Genomic DNA, 12,359 nt, shown 5'->3' with positions numbered 1-12,359 from the left:
CAAAGTGTCAAATGAATCCTTTATTTACTGTAAATGCTGGTTATGCACAAATTGTGCTTAGAACAAAATGCATGCTGAATATGTCCTAAAAGCACTACAGTATCTGTTACTCCCTTTTCTGCAAGCCAATTGTTTATGTGGTAGGAATGCTAGTCATATGATTGTCAAGAAATCATAATTGATGAAATGGTTGAATCTTTCTAGACCTTTGGCCCTGCAGAAATTCAAGGGCTTAAAATCCGACATCAAGTAAAAAGAAAAATGCATCCCACACCCCTCACCTTCAGCCAGCAGAGAGGAGGAGAGGGTTTCATGCTTTTTACTCCAACATGGGTGTAACTATGTAGTCTTTTTTTTTTTTTTTTGAGAGGTGGGGTATGTCTGACTCATAGCTTTTTTGTCTGAGAGTTTAACTTTGTTTTTGTTCCAGATGAGAACAGAAAAGGTAAAACCAGATCTCCCTCTTCGTTCTGCACAGTATTTGTCATTTATTTTAGCCTTTAGAGTACATCTTTATTTACTTATAATCAGAAAATATGATTTTTTTCTGTCATTTCATTTTGCCAATCCAGTTCTCTTCAAAACAACTGCAGCTGAGGCTGTCAATTGCACTGCTTTAGTGAAATAGCAAGGTTTATTGGACTGCACAGGCGTTTGCATATTCCTCCTCAGCAGGAAGCACCGTGTTTCTACATGAATGAACATGGCTGAGTTGTCAGAAGGCTGAATGGTGAAAAAGACTCAATCTGAAAAGAAGCCGTTCTTTGATACCAGTGGCATGCAGAGATGTGTCCAATTCTGTTAGACTCAGTGAGCACAAGACCGAAATTCATTTCTCTCTTTTAAAGTGGCATCGGATGCATAGTGTACTGAGTTACGCAAGACCACAATAAAGATGTTTGTGTAGCACAAACCCACAAACTGTTGAAATGACTGAATTAAAAACATAACGAGAGAAACCAGTGAATGGATCTTGCATAATGTCATGTGCATGTAAACAAATCGTACAAAGCGTAGCTCGAAAGCATAGTTGCAGCATGTTGAAGGCCCTTAGTAACAGTCTTTTCATTGCATTGTCTTTTGTCAGTGTCTATGACAAAGAAATGTCTGGTATGCTGGTGACAGCTGAAGTCCAGAGGAATCAGGGAGGAGTCTGTTGGTCCTGGACCAGGCTTTTTGGTCCAAGATTCAGAGACATATAAATGTTTGAAGTGTCTTATCATTGTCCTGTAAACGGTTAGTGAACATGCAGATTTTACTGTAGGAAGAATCATTGGAAAACTTGAAGAAATCGTTTCCTTCTATTCTTGGTTAGTTTGGTCATTATAATGTCATTTACAGTCTGCCATTGCCTTTTGTTCTCTCAGCGAAAAGACCCAATAAACTTAGTCTGTCTGCCTCTGAGAGAAGTAGCAGATTAAAGGGTATTCATGCAGTCTTTGGCAGTGAAGACTGGGAATCCATGCCCATCCTCACACCTGTATGCAGCACACTCACCCAAGACATCGCACAAGATGCTTTCTGCTCCACCTAAACCTCTTAATGTCCAGGGAATGCTATTAATATACATTCAGGCTATAAATCTAGCTCCTATGTGTCGGAGAGTGTGTGCCAGTGGCAGACCTGCTGTCCCTCTGCCTCTTTCATCTCTGTCCAGTGGATCTGCTGCTCCTCGCTGGTGCTGTTCAGGCCCAGGGAGATCCAGCCCAGCCTCTCCCTGGGCCTCATGCTGCTCCGGCGGCAGTACACTGACACCACCAGTGACACCTCAGACAGCTGGAAGAGTGCCACCTGGAACACAAATGTCTCCTTGTAGGTGGGGTTGGGCTGGCCACGGCATACGGCCGTCTTACACTTGGACATCTCCTTCCCCTTTGAATCCAGCATGGTCAGCTTTACAAAGGTGTCTGAAAGGAGGTGTGGAAGAGCAGTGAGAGAGTGCCCTCAAGTGGTGAGATATCAGCACTGTAGAAAATGTTAATTGTGCAATAGGTGTTCTCACGGCCCATTAAGCTGGTTATTTCCCTTTTTGCAATCAAACCAAAGAACCCAAATTATGGAACCTCCAAAGTCCTGTGTGCCAATAAGATAAAAATATTATCTCATTGAACTTACCAGGAAGAAAACCAGAGCTCTGTGTTCTAGTGAACACCAACCAGTCATATCTGACCATAAAGGTATTTTTGTTTATTTGCACACGGTAAGAGATATCTGATTTTCTGCTCCACTTGCAGCATTAAAAAAAATCACATCATGAATTAATAAAAACAGTGACGTGTCTTTCCAAATGGTCCATAAACCACATTATGGACAGTTTCCACTGGGTCTGGAAAGATGTGTTGCTGTTGGGTATTTTTAATCTTTTGCCACACAGTGTTCTGTCTGTGGTACTCAAGACCTATGCAGAACCTTCACTGACTGCTAGTTGCCTTAATATGAACATGTAGGATACACAATATATCAACAAACTACACTCATCTTTTCAGTTGATTTGGTCATAAACAGAACCCTCCATTGTAAAAAAACATTCCTTCTTAGCCTTGAAAGTCTGGTATCTTCAGATACTGAAGGAAAGTTTTAACATTAAAGATTAAAGATTTCTAATGTGTTAATTGGTGCACTGTGCAGGCAGGTTTTGTTACTGACGGACAGGGCTACATTAGCTGTTTCAGTGCAAACCTAAGCTAACCTCCTGGTCAATTTAAATTTACTGCACACACTCACCAGCATAAATCACCTCGTCAGAACGGTAAACTACTGTACAGCTTTCAGTGCTATGAGCACCACAAATCAAATATTCTGCATGACAAGCCACTGCAAAGAGTAAATGTGTGGTTCTGAAATGTACATAAACCAGCCCTTAAATGTGATGTTACTTTTAAGTATTACATGCTCTGAGTGATTAATTACTCAGTATTAATTCCTTACTGTCATATTGATGAACTTTATCTGATAGGAGAAATATGTGAGGTCTTATCCTGAACACATGCAGTAATTCATCGTGTACTTAAAGTTATTCACTGCTGACTTACCTCTCATGATATAAAGCTGTCCCCCTACGAAGTGTTTTATACAACAAAACAGACCGTCTGTGACACACACACCACGGCACACACAAGGTTGGAACAAAGAAAGAGAGGAAGCAGTCAGAATCAGCAGCTCAAAGACTGAGACACACAATAAGGTCAGCTTTCATGGAAACTCTAATAAGCAGCAATTGGTTCAGCATTACTGATTCAATCACTTAGGTTATTAAAATAGTTGGTACTGTTGTATAGAAAACTGTAATTGTGCACTGTTTGTTTCTGTTGCTGGGAGTCTTGCCCATCTGCTTTGCCAAAACAACTGCCTGGTGAATCACTACTCTTTCAGGAAGGAACATCAGGAGGAAGAATTTTCCTGAACAGGTTTACACTGTCACTTACCACCTCATTCCACGACGGCACAAAGCCCAAGAATTCAACGCTTTAACAAGGCAGCTTTTGTACTTACTGACAGGTTTATCAGACACTGTGGTTTTGAAGTGGCTTCCCTGGATGACCTCAGCAGATAACCGTCCTGTGGCAGCGTTGTAGATGAGACCCAGGAGGATCTCTGGCAATGACGAGTCTTCAGTAGAGCGGTAAGACAGAGCTCCTGCACTGCGAGACACACTCACCACCGAGCCACAACCCTGCGACACAAAACACGAGAAACGATTGCGATGACACAACAGTGTAAGTAGAAGCAGGTCCACATCCTGATACTTCAGAGCAAAATGTTCACAGCAGAAAATATAGATTCTCAAAGGTTACTTACTGTAAGTTCAGAACCTGGTTCCAATGTGACAGGAAGAGCAATCTTGCCCTGCAGGTTAAGCTTAGTCAGGTAGAAGACTTTTTCTCCCAGGACTTTCTCTTTTTTCATCCGCCTGATACTGTACAGGCGGAAACGAACAGCATAGTCCCCCAGAGCCTCCTGTTCCACCCTGGAAAACTTGAATGTTTCAGTGAAGACAGGACACGGCCCTTTTTGCACGCCAGTCTTGGCGCGTTGCTTCTTAGTGGGCAGCAGGACCAGGTGGACCTGCCATGAGATGTTGCCTGTCTGTTTGAGCGCAGGGATGTCTGTAGCTGCGGTGACTGTGACGGCCAACCACTGCTCACTTGAGTCATACTCGAAGGCAACGTCCAGTGTGCCATATTTGGCAAGGGGCTCTGGTTCATAGGCTGTAGGGAGCTGAGGCCCCAAACAATCCTGAATGGAAGAATGAAACGATTGGATGAGTAGAGTGGAATTGCAATGTGTGTTTGTATCATTTATTTAGATTTTTTGCTCTAAAGCACTGAACTCTGTATGTCTTAGCTAATCAGGTTTTACTAGTAGTCTGGTTTAAGCTATTCTAATGTTGTGTTTCTTGCAGAAAAAAAGACACTTCTCTCCACAGTTTACAGGTCATCTTGTAACAAGTGTAGTTTAAACTATGTTTTGGGATCCGATTTTAAATTGATGTCACCTCTGGTCCCAGAAGAGCAGTGCTGTCACTGGGTATATCCTCCTCACAGCCTTTGTTGAGGTAGCTCTCAGTGTCCTGGTCCACACTAGCCTCACTGGAGCAGTGTGGGCTGTCATGGCAACGCTGGGGAGACGACCCCCTCCTAACCCCTCGCTCTGAACGGGAGCGAGTGGACACGCAGGCTGCCAAGCCCTCGTCCTGGTAAGGAGGAGGCTGGAGCTCATTAAGAGATGAATCTGTCTTTATCCTCTGGATGCTGGTGGCTGCTTTCATGACAGGAACGTATACAGAAGGAGCAATGTGATATGGAGGGAGTATTATAGGAGACACACTGCCTTGCAGAGATACTGATACTGAGTATGCAACATAGACTCTATGATAAAATCTACCTACAGAGTCAGGTTAAGCTCTTAAACTGTACCAGTCCACACAGTCACCCAGATGGGAAAATAGTGTGTGCGCACGTGTCGTTACTATTGGTTGGACTGCTCCTCTAACTTAAATAGAACAATATGATAACAAATGAGTGCATTATCTGTGTGTAAGTTCACCTCGTTCACTGGACGCCTCACTGCTGTATCCTCCCTGCTCCGTGGACTGTTTGCTGCTCCACACAGAGGTTGTGTTCTGCTGGGCGTCAGCCTCAGCGCCTCTGTCCTCCTCACTGTCAGATAAAACTCCCTCTGGACAGAAAACACAGCCAGTCTATTTCAAACATTTAGATTTAAAGTATATGACATTTATTTATACATTTATCTCATCAACCATAATAATGCAGGCAGTGTTTAAAGAAGCAAGTGACTTAAAAGTCGAGATACAGACGCCAAACGTTTCATCTAACGATCTGGAAAAGGTCAGATAGAGTTTGAAAACGAGAGAAGGAAATGATGCAGTGGTGGTGAAAAAGAAGCAGCACGCCCTCTAACCTTGGTTGCTTTTCTTTTTCTTCTTGTTTTTCTTTTCTTTCTCCTTTTTTTTCTCATCCAAGGCCTTTTCTGATTTCTTTGAATCCTTATTTGTGTCTTTTGCCTTCTTCTTGTTTGACACTTTTTTTTTACCTTTTAAAGAAATGTCAGCCTCTTCCTCATCATCTTCCTCTCTCTCCAAACTGTCCTCCATGTCTTCTTTTTCTTCTTCCCCCTTATCTTTTTGCTTTTCCTGTCTTGATAACCTGTTTTCAGTTCCAGGACCAGGTGAAAGAGGAGCTTCATCACAATCATCACTTTCATGCTGAGCAGCAGGCAGGTGCCCACAGTTACTTTCCTTTCTGTTTTGTCCACTACTGTCATCTTTTTTCTCTAAACCATCTGCTTCCTCCCTTTGCTCTTCCTCTTGGGATTCCTCTTTGTTTCTCTGTGACTTGGCTTCTTTCTCCAGCTGCTTTGCCCTCTTTTCTCTCCTCCTTTGTTCTCTCTTCTCCTGCAGCTCCTTTTCCTCTTTCTTCCTGTTCTCTTCCTCTGCTAACTCAGCTTCCGTCTTTTTAACTCGCCAGCACCCATCCCTCCATTCCCACTCCAGCTGGCTCGGAGTGTACTCTGCCTCTGTTGAGTCGCTGGTTTGGTTGTTCTTTGAAACTGTGTTACTTGTTTCTGAGTCTCTAGACATTTGCCACAAGCCTTTATTGCTGGCCTTGCCTTCCTGTGCTGTGGATGTCTGACCAGACTCCTGCCCAGTACTGTTATTTTCACCCTCTTCCACCTTGCTGATGATAGTGTTGACTTGCTCAGTCAGCTGGTCGCTGACAGCGTAAGTGACATCGCTGACGGCGTTGGCAAGGTCGTCCACGCGACTGGTGACTGTGTCCAAGATAGAGGAAATGCTGACAGATGGGAGGTTCTGTTGGAAGCTCTTGAAGAAGGCCATTTCTCAGCCGGGGAGCTCGTCACCACGCTGACCACCAGATTAGCTCATCAGAAGCACTGACATGGACATGTGGTTGTTAGCAGGATGGTGGTGCCAGTATCTCAGAGTGTGCTCAGAGCAGCATTTACATATGGTAGGGATTATAATACATGTTTTGTAACATAAGGTTCCTCACAGTGATTTCTATTTAGCTTCAGGATAAAATATTGCAATACCTTTGCAAAAAGCACATTAAATGATAGTTTCACTGCTATAGTTCTGACCATCATTTGACAAATCTCAGCAACTACTGACATACAACATTATTTTTACCGATAAAGATGAACCACCTACAAAAAGAGACTTAATTTGCAATAAACCTGAATTATCCTTTAATTTCATCTACCCCAATAATGTTAACATGGATCAAAAAAAGCTACAGCTGAGACTGGGGAGAGATAATTGAATGTAGTTTGATAATTTCAGGGTGTTACTGTAAACCAGGGCTGGGCAATCCATGTTCCTCAGGGGTCACTGCCCTGCTTGTCTTACATCTCTCCCTGCCCTACCCACTGCTGATTACCTGGATCAGGTGTGTTCAGTCAATTAGACGCTGGAAGATACTAATTCACTTTGTTTTCTCCCACTCCACCTTCATTTGAGATGATATCGTCCAGTTTCTGACTGACTGAACATACCTGGTCCAGCCACTGTGGTAAATGTATGTGTGTCGCATACCCGGCTGAGTGTTCTTACAGACACTGTGATGTGACAGATCATCAGGACTCTCCACTGACAGCTTGTTGCTGAGGTAAAGAAAAAACAGCGCCATCAATGCCATGAAGGCTGCAATAGAAGAGAGGACCCCCAGAAGCTCAGGAGAGACTAAGGAGAAGAACCAAAATAAAGAGGGAGAGAAGGGAGACAGGGGAGAAAAAGGGAAAACAGAAACAGACAAAACCAAGTATTAGACATGAACATATATAATCATGGTCATGGATATGTAACTATTACATTTCCAAACCAACACAACTTGTGCACAACTCTTCTTTAATACCCCAAATAATTCTGTTTGATGATTGGTGTCTTATTCTGGACTCAAATTCTGCATTAGCTTTTGTAGTTTTAAATGGTCAGTGGGTTTTCCACTTCACAGACATACCAGATGCGATCTACAGCACTGTATGTAGGCCAAGCATACTTCATGTAACCATGCAGCTCTGTGCTGCTGGCGTTCTATTTTTATAAGAGCCTCAAACATACTGTATCTAACTCAAACGAAGACTCAGGAAACCAAGCAAACCTGCGCTTGACTTGCATTTAATAGGCTACAGCACAGACACACCACAATGTAACAGCTGAAGGGGAACTCATGAACAATGAAGCATGAACAGTGTTTCTAAAGACCAAATGCCTCAATGGCCAGGACAGCTTGTCAAGCACAGCACACTGTAGATGAGGTTCAGAAAAGTCCCTGAGGTACATAATACAGCTATAATACAGTACATTTGTTTCCCATATTCAACAGTGAATGTCTTACTATTAATCTAAAGGCTTTACACATCCACACAGCTAATCCTTCACTGTTTTTGTTGCTGATCTTGACCAGGACACTGTTAATTTTTAATTTCAAGCAGTCAATCAAAAGAAAATGAATAATCTGTTTGTTTCCATTTTGACCATCGAGTTTAGTCATTTTCTATAGCTATATCCTCCCAACATGTAGCTTCTCTAATGTTTTCTGTTTTTCTCTGGTTATAATGGGCATTTTCATGATCTTCTGACATTTTATAGACATAAACTGATGGGTTGAGAAAATATTCAGCAGAATAATCAATAATAAAAGTTCGTTGCAACACTATAAAAAAATTAATGAAATAGTGCTGCATTTTGGGCCAATGCGTCTGGGCAATGACGCAGACACAGTCCAAATGTTGCAGCATGTGGCTGGTAGCAGGTGCACAAATCCAAAGCACTCATCACCAGTCACTGATTAAAATGGTCAACAGGGTGAAAACTGGTATGTCCCTGGAAGCACAAACGAGAGAGAAGGGGAGAAAAACAGAAGCTGACTTTCTCAAACCTCCTGACTACAGACTGAACTTACCGAACTGGACAGACTTGTTTCACCATGGCAACAGGCAGAGACCACTGCAGCCTGACAACTAGTCGCTGCCTGCTGCAGACTGCCAAAATGATGAATGCTAAATTCCCAAGAACGGCAAAAGCAGCCAGAGAGAGAGATAAAAGAGCGACGTGGCAGCAGAGGCTTACCTTCTCTAAAAGAATATCCTCTTTAAAGCCAGCTGTTCCCAAAAAAAGCACTTTTATAGCTATAAATAGCAAATGATCTAAGAAGAGGAAGAAAAACAAAGTTGTCCTGCTCTGAAGTAATCCAGCCTGGAATAAATCCTTACATTTAGTCTGGCCCAGGACTTGCCAGGCTTACGTATCTACTCTCACTGCTGACAGTTGTGTTGACTGAGCCACAATGACCTGTGTGGCCACAGCAACAGCTGTTTGTTGAAAATTAACAGCTTATGGCTCTGTGCCCCGGGTGTGATGATGCTGCATACATGGCCTTGCTCTGTAAATTTTGACGACAACTGAATTATTTAGATACCTAAGTAACCTAATGCTTCTGTCAACATACACTGGAAAGTGGAGCGGTAGCAAGGCAGTCTCTCAGAAAGCTCTCCCCACTATCAGCTATTTCTTACATAACACTCATCATTCTCACGACAGATTGATATTTTAAAAGCAAAGCAGATTAAACTGAAACTTTCTCTTCCTTCCCCCTTTCACCCAGTCCCATCCTCTGTGAGTGTGCACCTACGGTAAGTGTGCATGAACAGAATAAACAAGAAAACATAACCAAATAAATCTGTTTCTTGGGGTGTGTTACCTGAAACTGAACTCAAGACTCTGAAATGAGCCTCAGGATTCAATCTGCTTTTTTTTTTCCAGGTAATGACTCCAGCAAGCTCACTAACAAACAGGAAAACGCAGCCAGTGAACCGTTCGATGTGAAAACAACAAATGAATAATAACCTGAGAGAAACGTGTGCTTGTTTCAACGAACTGTTTATGTCAAATAAATACAGGGGAAACAAATTATTCTGTCATGTTTCTACATAAATGTGACAAATACGTTCCTCACCGTGACTGTTCATGTAATAAACTGCCCCAGTTTTACAAATCCTGCTGTAGTTGGTAGAAGATGTAAGTAGGCATTTCAGAAACGTTGCTTACACGTGGACCTCTGATACGAAACAAAACCTCCACTCTGAATTAATCATGAACACACAGCTGCTTTCTTTGGCTGAAGTAAACTAAAACTTGATATGCCATGCATAATTCACACAGACATTATGCTTTCTGCCGTCTATATAAAGAAACTTTATATGCAACAAACTTTAGTGAAATTTCACAGGAAAGAGGGTGGAGCTTGGGTTAAATCTTTGGATGTGGGATTTTTTGGGGCTTTTAACTGGCAAAGCTTAGTATGGTCAATTAAGTGGTCATGTAGCCAAACACACCAACATGCATACGGTGAAAAGAAACAATCACACATGCAAAAAATGTACAGTACCAATATGCGAACATAGACAAACACGTGCAGGGAGTTGCTGGGCTGCAGCGTGGCCTCACCTCGCCTGGCACAGATGAGCTCATGAACACCACAGTTCCTCCCCCCTCCTGCGAGAAAGGGAGAGTTGAAAAGTTGAGAGTCAGAGGTTAAAATGAGATTTCGTGTACTGTGGAAACATATGCTCAGGCCTCAGGACATTAGTGCTGGCAGATGGTCATCAAGACTGCAAACATTAAACTGATTAACTCGAAGCAGCTGAATAATGACTAACGCTGAACATTTGCCAACAAGGTGATGTACTTGGAAACAATGAGTGAAAAATATCTGTCAAAGCAAGAAACAGTTCAATCTTTGTTTATTTTTGGAAATACACGTTTGCTTTCTTGCAGTGAATTAGATGAGAAGGCTGGTATCATATTTTGAAAGATGTCTTTAAAATACTGGGTTTCAGTCCATTGTAGGTCATCTTTAACCAGCCTTTAAGCAGATGTGCCCTGTAGGATGTCACATTTAATTAATGAAGTACATTTTGTAATTTAAAACAAATATTTCATGGACTTTTTCAATAACCTGCCTCACATCCGGGACTGGACAATGGAAGTGGTCTGAGCTACTGACTTGATGCCAGAGCAAAGAGAAAGCTTTGAGGAGATGTCTTTTGTCAAACAGCCATTTGTCACATAGACCGACCCCTGAAGACCAATTCACTTAATGGTACAGAAACTCTTAGCTATTCTTGAGGAGATGAAAATCTTGCCAAAACTGAATGCACTATGACTGCTTCTGGTAAAATAATAGGTAGTCTTACAAAAGGGCTTTTCAGAGTAATAGAAAAAAGGAGATCTTTTTTTTCTTCAGTCATACACAGAAAACAGGTTAAACCCAAAGACAAACTGCAGCAGCTTCTTCACTGTCTTTAAAATAAACAACCAAGTGTTTGGATGTTTTCTGTTTTTGCATTATTTTTTTTTTTTTGTATTTGGTTTATGGTTCTTATGGCAGTGTGTTGAACCACTTTAACTACATTCTGACTAATAAAAATCAAATTCCAGATATTTACAATAATTATAGTGACTAGTAAGAATGGACCACTGTTCATATGCAGAGTCTGGTTAGTTTGATTTAAGCATATGAAATGTGAATTTGAGATCTCTCCACTCCACTTGGTGCCCGTGGGGAGGTACTGCTGACAAGCCTAAACGAAGCCGCACCTCCTCTCCCTTGGGTGTCACGGTTTGTCAACAAACACCGCTGCATGCACGGCTGCACGTGACACTTTAACACCCGTGTTTGTAACGGGACCGGACAAGGCACACGTCCCCGTCACTTTCACTAAAACCCTGCAGAGACACTTGTCCATCGCCACGCAGGCTGTTGTGTTGGCTGCAGACGTTTCTCGTGGATATAAGGGAGAATATTTACAACGTGCAGGTATGAATAGCGGAGTGATTTTCAAACTCAAGGCGTTTTATTAGCGACGATATTTAAGACATATTCCTCCGCCAGGTGATGTAGTTCCTTAACAGTAGCGAAATAAAGCGGTTGTCACTGCAAAACAGTATTTAAATTCAATACGCCACTGCCCTGTACGTGTGTTAGCATGTATTTTATTTAAACGTCTTTAGACGTGGCTCGGTCAACCAAAACACCGGGACCACCCGTGTCTCCGTCCACTTCAGCATCACTTCACGCGTCCCCGCATCAGTGCGGGTGTCCGCGCTCGAGCATCATCAGCCCCCGTGAAGCTGGTTAGCTGCTGTCCCAGCTCCGGAGCACTGCGGTAACCACAGAGTGACTGAAACAGACTGGATCAGAAAAATAACACCCGCCACGAATATAAAATGTGATGTAGAAACAGCCTTCTCAGTCTGTCCCGGGCAAAGTTTCACACGAGTCCCGCCGGACACCACCGAGTACTCACCGTCTATCGCCATGATGCTCCGTCCCGGACTCTACCAACTGTGTGTGTGCGTGGGGGGGGCGGGGGTGTGATGGAGGAGGGAGGTCATTCATGTGTCTGTGCACGGTGTGAGTGTGTGTGTATGTGTGAGTGTGTGTGACAGTGTGTGTGTGTTGGCCTTCAATTTTAATTCCATTTCCATGTAATATATTATTGCTAACAACAGGGTGTTTGTAAAGGTGAGAAACATTTAATGGAACAGGCAACAAATACAGGTGGACGATGCTGGTATTGGTTCACGATGAGGCACCGTCTATAAAAGTGTTTGTTTTAAGATGTAATAAATATCAACTTGAACTGTGGGATTTCAAACTTATTTCTTTATAAACTTTATTGTCTTAGGCACAGAGTTGTTGATACGCAGCGTTACAAGACAACCTAGTCAATCACAGCCACAAGAGTAATTATAGTGAAAACAAGTAAATCAAAAAAGAAAATCAAATAAAGTACAAACACTAATGTTAACATGA

The 12,359-nt window shown here is 42.4% G+C and overlaps 1 protein-coding gene across 4 annotated transcripts; it reads right to left on the bottom strand.

Annotated features, from left to right (window-relative positions):
• Positions 1 to 147: 147 nt before the first annotated feature.
• Positions 148 to 11,874, bottom strand: syt14b (synaptotagmin XIVb). Of its 4 annotated transcripts, none has more exons than XM_026318689.1 (9): positions 11,851 to 11,874; positions 9,989 to 10,036; positions 7,076 to 7,222; positions 5,047 to 5,178; positions 4,496 to 4,761; positions 3,799 to 4,236; positions 3,493 to 3,673; positions 3,033 to 3,089; positions 148 to 1,907 (listed from the first exon to the last, which is right to left on the bottom strand). In XM_026318689.1, the coding sequence occupies exons 1-9, from the start codon at positions 11,861 to 11,863 to the stop codon at positions 1,591 to 1,593; spliced, it is 1,599 nt and encodes a 532-aa protein (XP_026174474.1). In that variant the 5' UTR covers positions 11,864 to 11,874; the 3' UTR covers positions 148 to 1,590. The 4 variants fall into 4 exon arrangements, with proteins under 4 accessions (XP_026174474.1, XP_026174476.1, XP_026174472.1 ...); XM_026318691.1 differs by having other exon boundaries at positions 4,496 to 4,758; XM_026318687.1 differs by lacking the exons at positions 7,076 to 7,222; positions 9,989 to 10,036; positions 11,851 to 11,874 and adding an exon at positions 5,422 to 6,368.
• Positions 11,875 to 12,359: the final 485 nt, after the last annotated feature.

Source organism: Mastacembelus armatus, chromosome 24 (genome assembly GCF_900324485.2).
Source record: "Mastacembelus armatus chromosome 24, fMasArm1.2, whole genome shotgun sequence".
In the NCBI taxonomy this organism is placed as follows: Eukaryota; Metazoa; Chordata; class Actinopteri; order Synbranchiformes; family Mastacembelidae; genus Mastacembelus; species Mastacembelus armatus.
This window is presented reverse-complemented; position numbering and strand designations above follow the sequence as displayed.

What these genes read in the sequence shown, in the direction of transcription:
- syt14b (XM_026318687.1), bottom strand. Translation starts at nt 6,358, where the DNA reads ATGGCCTTCTTCAAGAGCTTCCAACAGAACCTCCCATCTGTCAGCATT. An exon ending in GAAAAAGAAAAGCAACCAAG is followed by an intron (nt 5,179 to 5,421) that starts GTTAGAGGGCGT and finishes TTTTCTGTCCAG; the next exon opens with AGGGAGTTTTATCTGACAGT. An exon ending in ACAGCTTTATATCATGAGAG is followed by an intron (nt 1,908 to 3,032) that starts GTAAGTCAGCAG and finishes ACCTCCTTTCAG; the next exon opens with ACACCTTTGTAAAGCTGACC.